Source organism: Amblyraja radiata, chromosome 8, assembly GCF_010909765.2.
Source record: "Amblyraja radiata isolate CabotCenter1 chromosome 8, sAmbRad1.1.pri, whole genome shotgun sequence".
NCBI classification, from domain to species: Eukaryota; Metazoa; Chordata; class Chondrichthyes; order Rajiformes; family Rajidae; genus Amblyraja; species Amblyraja radiata.
Window position 1 is genome coordinate 53,587,031 of NC_045963.1, and position 11,851 is coordinate 53,598,881.

Consider the following 11,851-nt stretch of genomic DNA (forward strand, 5'->3'; position numbering starts at 1 on the left):
CTGGCATTTCCTTGTTTCCCATTATAAATTCATCTGTTTCTGACTGTAAGGGATCTACATTTGTCTTCACTAATCCATCGCGCAATCACCGTAGATCTGGGCTGTTAGCTGCAGACATCGGGTCACCCCTGTAGAGGTGGGTTGTCGGCTGCGTGCATCGTGAAATCCAAAATATCCGTTTTGGACCATTGGGGTTACCAATGTAGAGGCATCAAACGTTGTGAATAAACGGTTTCTTTATTCAGGCATTGTAGGTTAGGTATACAAGCACGTTTGTTACTCTAACACAAAAATAATTGTCGCTGCTGCGAGGCACGTCGTCTGTTGACTTGAGCTTGGTTTCTGCTGATGTGCCAGGGCACTCATGTAAAGCGATAGAGGATGAAGAGAGGGAAGGTTGACCCGGGGCTCGTAATATATGCTGGGACACACCCCTATATCCCGTGACAAATCCTTACCACCATTTCCCAGTCACGTGACCCTACCCCCCGACTGCCGAGGGTTCGCATAGCAAGTGGCCTAACCACCAGGTGTCGTCACACCACAGTATTTGGTATTTAGGAAGGATAGGCAAAACGAAAAGGGACATGGTATGGCACGTTTAATGAAGAACAACATCAGTACATTAATTAGAAAAGATTAGAAAACGCATCATTTGATATAGAAGCAGCAATGGGCAGAGAACATGAATGGGTGTTGTTTCTAGGCTTCCAATTATAGTAATGCTGTAGGGAATTTTAAAAATAAGGAGATTGGTAGACTGGAGTATAGCCAATTTCATTCCTGTGTTTAAGAAGTGAAGTATAAATAATCCTGGAAATTATAGGCCCATGAGTCTCATATTGGTGGTAAAGAAGCTATTGGAGAGGATTCTTTGGCTATGGTAGTGAATGTTTTCTACATGGAATTTTATAAGGCATTTGATAAAGTCCCTCATAGTACACTGTTCCAGAAGATTAAGATTCATGGGATCTACAGTGACTTGGTCATTTGGATTCAGAACTGGTTTACTCACAGAAGACTGAGGGTTGATGTGGAAGTGTGTTATTGTGGCTGTATGACTTTGACCAGTGGAGTTCTGCAGGGATTTGTATTGGGATCTCTGTTGTAATGTTGTAAGCAGGTACAGAGGATTCTGATCAATACATGGAGAAAGAACATGTTTGGAGGTAAAAGGTGTATTTATTCAAATAGCGACAATGGTACAATCAAAACAATAGCAAATCCCAAGTAAGATATGAGTACAACAAATAAACAGTTAAAGCAGTAACTATGCTTTGCACGCTCCTTAGCTGCATATTAGGGCACTCCCACGACAGCCTGGACTGGAGATTCGTGGAATGGGGTTTTTGGTCTCAATTTCAGCTCCTATTTGAGCTCAAGCACGAGCCTTTTCATGACAGTCACACCCATGGGGTCTCACTCTGCGCCTCTCTTCACAGGGTTGCAGCAAGGCTTCACTTATTGCACCTGGTAGGTCCACCAATCTCTCTCAGGCCCTTCGCTCATTTCAACCCTTCTCTGTCTCCAGTCTCACAGCATAGTCACCGCATGTTTTTTTTATACTCCTAATCAGTCTCCACACACTCATTCCCCCCTGGTCATGAGTTCCACGCAACCGCCAAAAACACTTTCTGTGGTTTGTTTTCTCATGCTTCCATGGGCCCATGTCACTCTCTCTCATGTCACTCTCCCACCTGACCTCCAAAAGCCCGTGATGTCCTCTTAAAGGGACCACTGCTGTTTAGGGTTCTGTCTGGTTGGCTGACAACTGCACTGGTTTTGTGGAGCCTCATTACAGTTGCAGACAGTAAGGAAGGCTGTAGACAGAAACAAGGGACTGTAGGTGCTGGTTTACACAAAAGGACATAAAATGCTGGAGTAACTCAGTCTTCCGTACCAATCTCTGGGACTGGTATTTAACCCCCCTGCTGGAGGTTCCCTTCGACTTAATGTAGGGGCAGATTTTCATATCTTTCAGGTAATTAGCACCCCAGCCACTAAATGGATGAGAATGGTTGAAGGGGGTGTCTTCGAAACTCATGCGAGCTTACTCACAGAGACCTTCAGAGCTTCTTCACAGATATAGCTTCCAAACACAGTCTTTTTATGAATAAATGCTTTATTGTTGACAGAAAACTAAGATACATCCAAATTTCTTACGACTCGATACAACAATCTTCATCGAACTCCAGCTTATTACTTTAGACATTAGAAAACTCCTCATATCTCCATTACACTGGCATGATCTCCTTTAGATCTCGCATGGACCCCGCATGTGGCCCGCATGGTCAAAGGGTTAATCTTCCCCATCGTCCCTCCAAACTAATCTAAAACCTAAACTTCTGCACAAGCATCTAAGCTCCAAACACACCCAAAAACACATCATAAATTCCACCCACAATACAACGGGCAGTAAAATTTGAAGGCACATGCCATCATCAATGACATGCAAAACAGGGAAATGGCCACCACATACCTAGTTGTTCCGAGTATATTACGAGGCAATTACTAATACACATTAAAAAATTGGCCATAAAGGCTTAACATATATCAAAAACAAAAGGTCAGGGAATAAAACCCCGGTGGCTCCTCGTGGGAAATTGAACCCCTGTCTACCGCTTGACAGGCGGGGATACTAACCACTATACTAACGAGGAAAAAAATAGCATGCACTATATATCTGCAATCAGAATTCTTCATCGATTCTTCCATCTTCACTTTTGCCTTCTAGAGACAAGCACAACTAGATTGTTAATCTTATTAAAACACTGGTTTTAATTCAAAGTCGTATCGTGCATACCAAACCCTTAGAATCAGGCATGATACCCAGTATATAATCCAAAGCTTTGATAGCATGAAACGTCTTCCTTCATGTCCGATCAATTCATGGATGTGTTGTAACAGCAATGTTGAAGTATGAAAATCCTTCAAAAGAATACAGGATCTTTAGCAATAAAGTTCACCGTAAGGTTTGATTTAATGTCTGGATCATTAGCAGGGATTTCAAATCCCAGCTCAAGCTTTGGCCATTCTCTGTCTGGCTTGCTGAGAGATTTTAGTTCATTGATCCATTTCTTCTCTCTTAAGAAACATTTCACTGTCAGTTCTCTGGAAACTTCATTCACAGTATTTTCTTCCGTGTCAACATATTTCAGTTGTACAACATTAATAACTCCCAATGCTCTTTCCATTGGCAGATCGTCTTTGTCCAAATCGAACTCTGGTTTCTTTGGCTCTATCATCTAGTGGAATGCTTTCACAATTGTCGCCGTTCCACTTGGAAAGTGTGAATTCTCCCTTATTGCAAAGAGAAGTCTGATGTTCTACTGGTAGAATTGCTTCCTGCTCAGTAGACATGAATTTTAAGCAATCATCCCTGTAGAGATTATTCTTCAATTTTCTTTCATGAAATTTAGTATTCTCGTCAAATTTGCATTTCAAAGTCTGGGTACGTTGCTCTGCCATACGACGATTATTTGGCGGATTAACACTTTCCTGTTTGAAAGGTAAGTCCACACAATAGTGTCCATCAGTTTTTACTGAGTAGTTCATAACATCCATGAACTTCAACTCTTCATTCTCCGACTCTTCAGATTTCCTGCTGGTACTTTCATTGAAGTCATGATTGTATGGCTTCATCACCGGCTTTTCTAATCCATCAGTAGACATTTGATTAACAGCAATGGTAGGATAGTTCATCTGATTTTCGATTTCGTGGTTCCATTCAAGGAGCCATAGATAACCCATCCAAGTCGGGTTTTTGTACCATACAGTCCATCGCCTTGGCTCCTAACAATCTGTATAGGTTCCAACGCCTTCAAAACATTCATTCCGATAAGTAGATCAACACTAGAATTTATTTCAGATATCTTGACATCCATCAGGTAAGGCCATTTCTTCAAGTCTTCATGTCTTGGTATATTTTGACGATCAACAGGCATAGTTCCATGCGTAAACACTTCAGATATCGGTATGAAATTACCAATTTCCGGTAGCCCTTGCTATCTCCTCCCCTTCTCAGTTCTCCCTCAGCCCTCGGGCTCCACTTCTTCCTTTTTCCTTTCTTCTCCCTGTTTGGTTTGTCTCGAGCATCCACAGACACTCCAATAGTAATTGGTTTCGATCTAGCACTCATTTGCTGAGATGAAGTTTCACCCATCTTCCTTTGTTCCAATGGGTTTTCAAAGCATTGAAATTAGATGGACCTCAATTGTGGAATTGATCCAACTGCTAATTCACTTTGCGCAGTTTGTCTTCTTATTCCAGAGCTCATCGTCTTCGATGATCTAGAGCTGCATCTTGACCCCTCACTTTTCAGTAGCTCCTCCTTTGTTTTGGCCACCGCCATCTTTGTATTCTAATTCCAGTTGTCCCTTACGTCTTCTCAGCTTCTCATTCTGTCGCGTCATCTCTTCTTGCTGTCGCGTCATCTCTTCTTGTTCTTCTTCAAAGTCATGATTCCTTCTCAAGGCATCCGCTTCAATTGAGAGAGCAGCTAGTTCAGCTCCATTCGAGCAGAAGCCCTCAAAACCGAACTGGCTGAAGAACCAGATTTATGTCTTGATCCTCGTAAAAATATATTGGAGATATTATCTCGTCATCTAATTTCATCTTCCGTTCTGGCACCTTGTTGCTTCGCACTACCAGCTACTAAGCTCGTAAGTTGTGACATAATTTCAGATAACCACTTCTCTGCCTTTTTCATGAAACCATTGAATATCTTCTTCTTGTCTTCATCCCACTGGGTGTGTCTTCTCGTTCTTCCCAAGACGGCTCTGAACACAGCAGTACATCTTGTTTCTTGCCAACCTCCTGGAAGTGGTTCCATAGTTGGCTCATATTAGATTTCACCTTGATCACGTTCTGTTCTGATTCCATTAGTTTCTTCTGTGTATCAATTAATCTGTTAACCTGTAACCATGATTTGTTTCTCTCTCTGTCGGTTTCTCTCAAGCAGGTAGTGTGTGTGTTATCTGTTTCTTGAAGTTGACTAATTGATCTTTCATCAGCACCTTGTGGTTCATCTGGCATAGCTTCTTCTTCTTCTTCTTCTTCTTCTCCTTCTCCTTCTCCTTCTCCTTCTCCTTCTCCTTCTCCTTCTCCTTCTCCTTCTCCTTCTCCTTCTCCTTCTCCTCCTCCTCCTCCTCCTCCTCCTCCTCCTCCTCCTCCTCCTCCTCCTCCTCCTCCTTCTCCTTCTCCTCCTTCTCCTCCTTCTTCTTCTTCTTCTTCTCCTCCTTCTCCTCCTTCTTCTCCTTCCCTTCCCTTCCCTTCCCTTCCCTTCCCTTCCCCTTCCCCTTCCCCTTCCCCTTCCCCTTCCCCTTCCCCTTCCCCTTCCCCTTCCCCTTCCCCTTCCCCTTCCCCTTCCCCTTCCCCTTCCCCTTCCTCTTCCAAAACCATACCATGCTGATAATGCAGAGACCATCTCAAACCCCAGGTGCAAAAGGATGATGCTAATTCAAATGGAATGCGTTTATCACAAGCGACTCAAAACAACCCAAGGTAGGTCTGGCTAGAATCTCCATGCAGACTATAAAAACACTGAGTTCTCTGATACATTTGCAGTTTCAAATTCAAAGAGTAAAAATCAATTTGTACTCACAAATCCAGTGATACCTCTTCAGATAAGTCTCGATGCTGTTGATAGACCTCAAGGCCTAATTTGGCCGAGATCTTTATCTTCAGTTCCTCCTGGAACTACTTTCTCCTCTGGCTAAGCCTCTCGAGAATCTCAGCCAATCTTCTGACCCAATCTCTGGGACTGGTATTTAACCCCCCTGCCGGAGGTTCCCTTCGACTTAATGTAGCGGCAGATTTTCATATATTTCAGGTAATTAGCACCCTAGCCGCTAAATGGATGAGAATGGTTGAAGGGAGCATCTACGAAACTCATGCGAGCTCACTCAGAGACCTTCAGAGCTTCTTCACAGATATGGCTTCCAAACAGTCTATTTATGAATAAATGCTTTATTGTTGATAGAAAACAGTAAGATACTTCCAAATATCTTACAATTCGTTATTACAATCTTCATCAAACTCCAGCCTATTGTAAGTAAGTAAGTAAGTAAGTAAGGAAGTTTACTGGCCAAGTATTCACATACAAGGAATTTGCCTTGGTGCTCCGCCCACAAGTAACAACATGACATACAGTGACAGTTACGAATGACTCAGAAAACACTAAACATTAATAATAATAAAACATTAATGATAAAACACCATTTATCAAGCATGTGAACCAACAAAATACCAGGTCAAAGAGAGGCTACAGATTTTTGGCTGTTGAGTAGAACAACTACTAGTGGATAAAAACTGTTATTATGTCTGGCTGTGGCAGCTTTGACAATCTGGAGTCGCCTTCCAGAGGGAAGTGATTCAAAGAGTGTGTGGCCAGGGTAAGAGGGATCAGAGATGATCTTGCCCGCTCGCTTCCTGGCCCTTGCAGTGTACAGTTCATCAATGGAGGGAATGTTGCAGCCAATAAACGTCTCTGTTGATCGGACGATTCGCTACTTATTAGAAAACGCCTCGTGTCTCCGTTACACTGGCATGATCTGCTTTAGATCTCGCATGGACCCCGCATATGGCCCTCATGGTCGAAGGGTTAAACATCCCCATCGTCTCTCCAAACTAATCTAAAAACTAAACTTTTGCACAAGCATCTAAGCTCCAAACATGCCCAAAAACACGTCATAAATCCCACCCACAAACGGGCAGTCTAAAATTTAAAGGCACATGCCATCATCAATGACATGCAAAACAGGTCATATGGCCACTACGGTATTATCGTAACGTTCTACAGTTTTTCAGTCAGCTCTTCTCTTTACTCCATTGCTAACAGTCTGTGGCGAGGTTACGGTATTGTATGTGTATGGTGGAAGTGCAATTGGAAGGGGAGCTGGGGCAGGAGGAGCCCTGGCGGCTGCAGCAGGACCTGTGGCAGGCAAATACAATGGCGGCAACATTTGGCCCGATTGTGGGGCAGCGGGAGGTGGTCTAAGTCCCCAGTCATACTCTGACTCGAAGTCCTAGGATGCAAATAATTCAGCCATTCCAGACAACAGGTCCTCCTCCAGTACTTGATATAAACCTCCCTTGCTTTCATCAGGTCGCGCGCCTGTTTTGGTTTTTGCATTGTTTTGAGTCGAAGACTCACAGCCGTTTACATTACCCTTCTTATCATAAGCCCAACAGTTGGCTTGCAACACCTCCTAATCCACAATCCCTCGCTTACATGCATTGCTCATCCAACTCCTATCGCGTGCTTCCTTGTGGCGTTTGACTGCCACCTCCCTCCATTCTTTCATACGCTTTTTCCATTTTTTCCCACATCTCGGTCCCATATCAATTGTTCCGCCCGCTTTAAGGTTTCTACATTCCACGTTCCCCCTACCGGCCAGGCTTCATTACCTATTCGCTTAGTCAAAGACGCTGACAATTGTCTAAAATCTTTACTTTTACGTGGATCTGTATAACACATATGCTGTACTGGCAAATCGCTGTCGCTTTTAGCCAAACCCTGTCCCATTCTATTTTCCCTCCCGTTTCTCAACCCGGCAGACTCTTTACCTGAGCCCCGGATGTCTCAACCAGGCAGATGAACTAGTACAAATTCCCTAGGTGGTTCACTCACCTCAGATCTCTTTCCCCTCATTCATTTTGGATTTTGGTTGGGAACCAGATCAACTACAGGCGTGGGACCACATGTTCTGGTGAGTCGGGTGCCGGGAATTCGGTTCAAGGGGCCGGAGGTGTGCACTGAATTCCCCACTGAAGTCTCCGTTTCACTGTCGCCACTTATTCGCCTGTGTCATCTGTCCCAACAAAATCCTGCCGACTATACGCCAAATGTGATAGTCTAACCGGAAGTGGCGGCGCTGTTAACAGCTGCGGCTCGCCTGCAGTCCGTCTGTCTTTACTTTTTTCTGTTGTTTATTTGTCTTGTTTTGGTTAAGTTTTAGTTTGTTGGGTTGTGTTAAGGGGGGTGAAACATGTTCTCTGTCTCTTCCTTCGGGGGAATGCGACTTTTTTGTGTCATATCCCCCTTCTCTGCCTCCGTCTGTGCTGAGGCCTAATGGCGGAGCTGGCGGCCTCCAGCCTGCGACTGACCCCGAGGCTCCGGTGGCAGAGCCAGCCAGGACTCACCAACGAGAGGCTGGCCGTCTTCAGGGCTGAGGCAGTGGTGGCCCGACTTGCTGGTGCGGCGTTCTGGCTTTCGGCAGCGGCCTGGAGCTGATGCAGCGGGGCTCGGAGCTGAGACTGCGGGACCCGGAGCTGTAGCGGCTGCCCAGAGCTGGGGCAGCGGCCCGGAGCGGAGACTGCGGGACCCGGAGCTGGGGCAGCGGCCCGGAGCGGAGACAGCGCGACCCGGAGCTGGGGCGGCGGCCCGGAGCTGGGGCGGCAGCCCGGAGCGGAGACTGCGGGACCCGGAGCTGTGGTGGCGGCCTGGAGCTGGGGCGGCTGCTCGGAGCTGGGGCGGCTGTCCGGAGCTGATGCTGTGGCGGGCTGTCTCGGAGCGGAGACGGCGTTCCGGCTTTCGGCGGCGGCGGCGACATCACCATGGAGGTCCGCTGGACTGGAGGGCGGCATCTCCGTCCTGGATCGATCGCCTCAGCGCAGAGGGAGAACAAGGAGGGAAGAGACGGAGACTAAGACTTTGCCTCCATCACAGTGAGGATGTGCTTGGTGAACTCACTGTGGTGGATGTTTAATTTGTGTTTATTGTATGTTTTGTTTTTATTGGTTCTGTGTATGACTGCAGGCAACATAATTTCGTTCAGACCGAAAAGGTCTGAATGACAATAAAGGAATCTAATCTAATCTAATCTAATTTTAACTGTCAAATAATTCAAAGAACATGAGTTAAAAACGTTTTACTTTTCACCAGGTAGGAGAAGGCACAGAAGTCTGAGAGTACTGTGGCACACTCAGTCACCTGCTACTGCCCTCAAGGAATACACAGAATTACAGGCAATATTTATACAACTTAAAACAGCCAAAAGCACATCCAGTAAATTTCCACTGTAACATTAAAAAAAAGCCAGCCTTTACAGAGAAATAATAAGGGTTTTTTAATTAAGTTCGGGGTTAAACAGCTGCTATGATAATAAGGTCCCATTGTGTGATAAGAAGGCACTACAGGATGTTAACTCCAGACATTGGAATATATATTCTTTGAGAAAAACAACTTCTTATCTATGTGAAATCAATATATTTAAAAATAAAAATTGGTTAGGCAGATGAGCAAAGGAAAATAATTTTTAATCAGTCTGCAGGAGTTTATTGAAGATATGTCATAGAGACGGAAACAGGCTCTTCGGTCGACCTAGATGCACCACCTGCCTGCGTTTGCCCCCTATCCCACTAAACCTTTCCTACTTATCCAAATGTCTTTTAAGTGTTATTTAGTACCTGCCTCGACTATCTCCTCCGCACCTCATTCTATATATCCATCTGTGTCCTTCAGATTTCTATTAATTGTTTAAAGAATTGGCTTCATGGAAGGAAGCGTAGGTTGATGATGGAAAGTTGGTTTTAGGACTATGGGCCTGTGACTAGTGGTGTGTCGGGGCCATTGCTGTTTGTGGTTTATATTAATGCTATGGATCTGAATTTAGAAGGTATGATTGATAAGTTTGCAGTTGACACTAAAGTGGGTGATATTGTAGATAGTGATGATGGTTATCAAAAATTACAGCAGGATTTTGATCCGATGGGCAAGTGGACTGAAGAATGGTGAATGGAGTTTAATGCAGCAAAATGTAAGTTATTGCATTTTCGGAAGTCATGTCATGGCAGGACCTTCATAATGAATGGTAGAGCCCTGGGGAATGTTGTAGAGCAGAGTGCAGGTATATAGTTCCTTAAAAGTAAAATCACAGGTAGATAGTGTGGTCAAAAAGGCTTTCGGTTCATTGTCTTTCATCAGTCAGGGTAGTGAGTATAGAAGTTGGGATGTTATGTTACAGTTGTACAAGACATTGGCGAGGCTGCGTTGCAGTATTGTGTTCAGTTTTAGTCACACTAATATTAGTAAAGATGTTGTTAAACTGTAAGGAATGCTGAGATTTATGAGGATGTTGCCAGGACTTGAGGGCTTGAGCAAGAGGGAGGGATTGGGCAGGCTATTACCTTATTGCTTGGAGTGCAGGAAGATAGGGTAGGTGATGTTATAGAGATGTATAAGATCATTAGGCGAATAGATGGATGACTGCAGTATTTTACCTAGAGTAGGTGAATTAAAAACCAGAGGACATAGGTTTAAGATGAGTGGGGAAAGATTTGTTGGTGTTGAACTGCAGGTGATTCAGCCCACACCACTCAACAAAGTTGTTGACCACACCTCTGTATTCAGCACAAATCGTTAACCACACCTCTGTATTCAGCTGTTCTGATGTTGCTTGAATTGGTGAGTTCCTTTAAACAACATAGTTAATGCTGATTTCACAGAAATACAAAGGTAGTGTTTGCCAGCATCAGAAGTCTGCGATAATCATATATTGTTGATCCTGTATTGTGACATTTAGTCCTCTTTGACTCTTATTACTGCATACAAGTATTTTGACAGCATTTTTGAAGTGTTGATTAATAGTAAGATTAAACGAGAACTTACCAGTTTGAAGTTTGATCTGTATTTTATGAGGAGTTACGAAGAGGGGTTACGTGAAGAAGCCCGCCAGGACGCATGCGTGTCATTCTTCAAAGCAGCGGTGTGAAACCACAGATAACTGTAATGACTAAACATAGTAAGATTAGAGAAGAGGTACCAGTTAAGTATATGATCAGGGTGGGAGCGGAGGGCACGTAATCCCTCATCGTAACTCCTCATAAAATACAGATCAAACTTCAAACTGGTAAGTTCTCGTTTAATCTTACTATTTTACTTCGGAGTCACGTGAGTGACTACGTGAAGATTTTCAAGCTCTGTGATTTCATGCCGTGGAACGAGTCCACGCATCACGTCTGCCTTGACTGTGGGAGGAATTGTGTTAACATAATTTGGACATGAATTCGACATTGAAATCATAAAAATGTTTAACACAAGTTTATAACCCCTTTTATGGGTTTAAATTAATTTCCAGAACTTAAATTGTTTCTGCAAACGTTCCAGGTTTCATTACTGGTTTATTACAAAATAATTGGAATGTTTCCCCTCCAGACCATCCTGCTGCCTTGAGGATTTGGTCCATTGGTACATCCAACTGTATGCTGCCGATGTAGCTGCAGCCCTGGTGGAAAAAGATTTAAAAAATTTAGTATCCACCCCAGCCTGTGTTAGCAACTGTTTCAGCCATCTTGAGATGGTCTGGACCGTCACTCTTGGTGTGGTTGCTAGTGGCTGACCAAAATGTGCCTTTTCATTGCCTTTTAGGATATTAGTTTTCTTCATGTATAACGACAGATGTCTTGTTATACACAGACGGTCATCTGTTAGGTATGACCTAATTGTATTGAGGCCTGCTGATCCCTTTTTCTGTTCTGCTTACTATCTCATAAATATGAAACTTAATATTTTCTGTTGAGAAAGTCATGTTGTCCAGTCTGGTGGTTGCAGTGACTGTATCCTTTGTGCCGTGACCAATACCATTAGCATGACTGTTTAATGTCAGTCTGTGTAGGGACAGAACTGTTGCTGGAGACCAATTCCTGAGCATCTTCAGGATTATTCTCACATCCCATATTAGGGAGTATCTGGTTCCCCTCATGGGTTTTGTACCAGTGGGTGAGTCCCAACAGTGTAATGGTCTGTCCCCTGCCATAGGTAAGTCGATAGGGCACTTCTGGCGCAGTTGATGGCACTATAACTGAGCCCCTCATCATAGTGGAGGCCTGCCAGATATTCCAGAACAGATTG

At 44.1% G+C, this 11,851-nt stretch overlaps 1 protein-coding gene across 1 annotated transcript in view; it reads left to right on the forward strand.

The window, feature by feature from the left end:
- The window catches only part of LOC116976496 (cation channel sperm-associated protein subunit epsilon-like protein), a 47,148-nt gene extending 42,658 nt beyond the window's left edge, over positions 1–4,490 (forward strand). The window contains exon 7 of the mRNA XM_033026387.1: positions 4,392–4,490. Within this exon, the coding sequence (XP_032882278.1) occupies positions 4,392–4,490 (99 nt within the window). The remainder of the gene's footprint in view (positions 1–4,391) is intronic.
- The last annotated feature ends 7,361 nt before the right edge of the window (positions 4,491–11,851 follow it).